Genomic DNA, 1,521 nt, shown 5'->3' on the forward strand with positions numbered 1-1,521 from the left:
AAAAGAAATGGAAAAAAGGAACAATACCACATACGGTTACAATGGCAAGTACGTAGGATACATACTCGTACAAAAGTGAGAAAGTGTTTTATGCCCACGGACTTACTGTTTTCACTTGTTTGAGTGAGTTGTGCGTCGTTTCAGGTGTCTCACGGGGCAGGAATTATGATTCAGTGCATGTCGATATTGGTGCTGAATTTTGGTTTGTAGATACTCTTGTGAGGGTATAATTTTATAACTTCCTTTGTGGATCCATAGAGTTTATCTTACCTTTTAAAAATTTTAATTAAAGGCCAAAATGTTAATGCATTTCGTTTTTATTTTATTATAAATGAACATAGACTGCTGGATAGAAAGAAGAGAACAAAGGATTAGCGAATCTTCATTGTTATTTTTATTTGTTAAAAACATCACCAACATTACTCACCCATATTATACAATATAACACATGCCGTCTGAGTTATGTAGGAAAGCTGATGGCATATTGTGGATATCACACATGTTGTTACGCACAAACACACACACACACACACACACACACACACACACACACACACACACACACATGTTATTATATATATAAATATATACATGCAAATAAAAATGCGTGTCAGTATTAAAAAACCTATTGGCATTGCACCAAAGTACTCACACATTTTAAAGATTTATTAGAATCTTAATTTCTTCACTGCACCATCATCCTATGACGACCAAAGTGCTCATCTTCGTCCAAATCATCTTCATCATCATCGGAGGAAGAGCTATCGTAGAAAAAGAAAAATAGATACCTGGGGTAGGTTGTAACTGTGCAAGTTCTTGGGAGGGGGATGGGTGTGAACAGAGATTATGAGGAGTGAAGACAGTTACGAATAAAAATACTAACATAAAACAACCATAGAAAAACCTTTTCCTAAAGTAACGAGTAATTGATATTGTAGCTATATTAAATTTAACTTCTACTCAAGGGCGCTTCAGTGAATGCTTGCCGATAAGAAGAACATCATGCTATTGGGACGCTTACATAACATTTTTACATACAACTTTTGTTTAGCAGGTAGAGCTCTTGGACAAGCAATCAAACAGCCCTGATCTTGATTTTTCACTCTAATCCTCAAAAAATATCATTTCGTTATGGACTGTTACGTACACTTTCAGCAATTCCATAATTTTATTTCTCTTGGTGGTGGTTAGTACAATGGCAATCCTAAGTATATGAAGGATGCTCAAGGGGACCAGAATCACGTGGAAACGGTTGGCAGTCCGAAGTATATGAAGGATGCTCAAGGGGACCAGAATCACGTGGAAACGATTGTTAGGCTACCGGACTCGTCATCGTGACGTTGCTGGTTCAGAGGTTCGAGCCTCATGCCCCATTAAGGTACTTCACACGAATTGTCCTCACTTCACCCATAAACAGCGAAAGATTAAGGTACTTCACACGAATTGTCCTCACTTCACCCATAAACAGCGAAAGATTAAGGTACTTCACACGAATTGTCCTCACTTCACCCATAAACAGCG

General features: G+C 37.7%; 1 protein-coding gene across 1 annotated transcript in view; it reads right to left on the reverse strand.

The window, feature by feature from the left end:
* Nucleotides 1–377: 377 nt before the first annotated feature.
* LOC101846450 overlaps nucleotides 378–1,521 on the reverse strand; it is a 10,950-nt gene continuing 9,806 nt past the window's right edge. The window contains exon 6 of the mRNA XM_005105834.1: nucleotides 378–761. Within this exon, the coding sequence (XP_005105891.1) occupies nucleotides 686–761 (76 nt within the window). The 3' untranslated portion in view covers nucleotides 378–685. The remainder of the gene's footprint in view (nucleotides 762–1,521) is intronic.

This window comes from Aplysia californica, unplaced genomic scaffold, assembly GCF_000002075.1.
Source record: "Aplysia californica isolate F4 #8 unplaced genomic scaffold, AplCal3.0 scaffold00495, whole genome shotgun sequence".
Classification (NCBI taxonomy): domain Eukaryota; kingdom Metazoa; phylum Mollusca; class Gastropoda; order Aplysiida; family Aplysiidae; genus Aplysia; species Aplysia californica.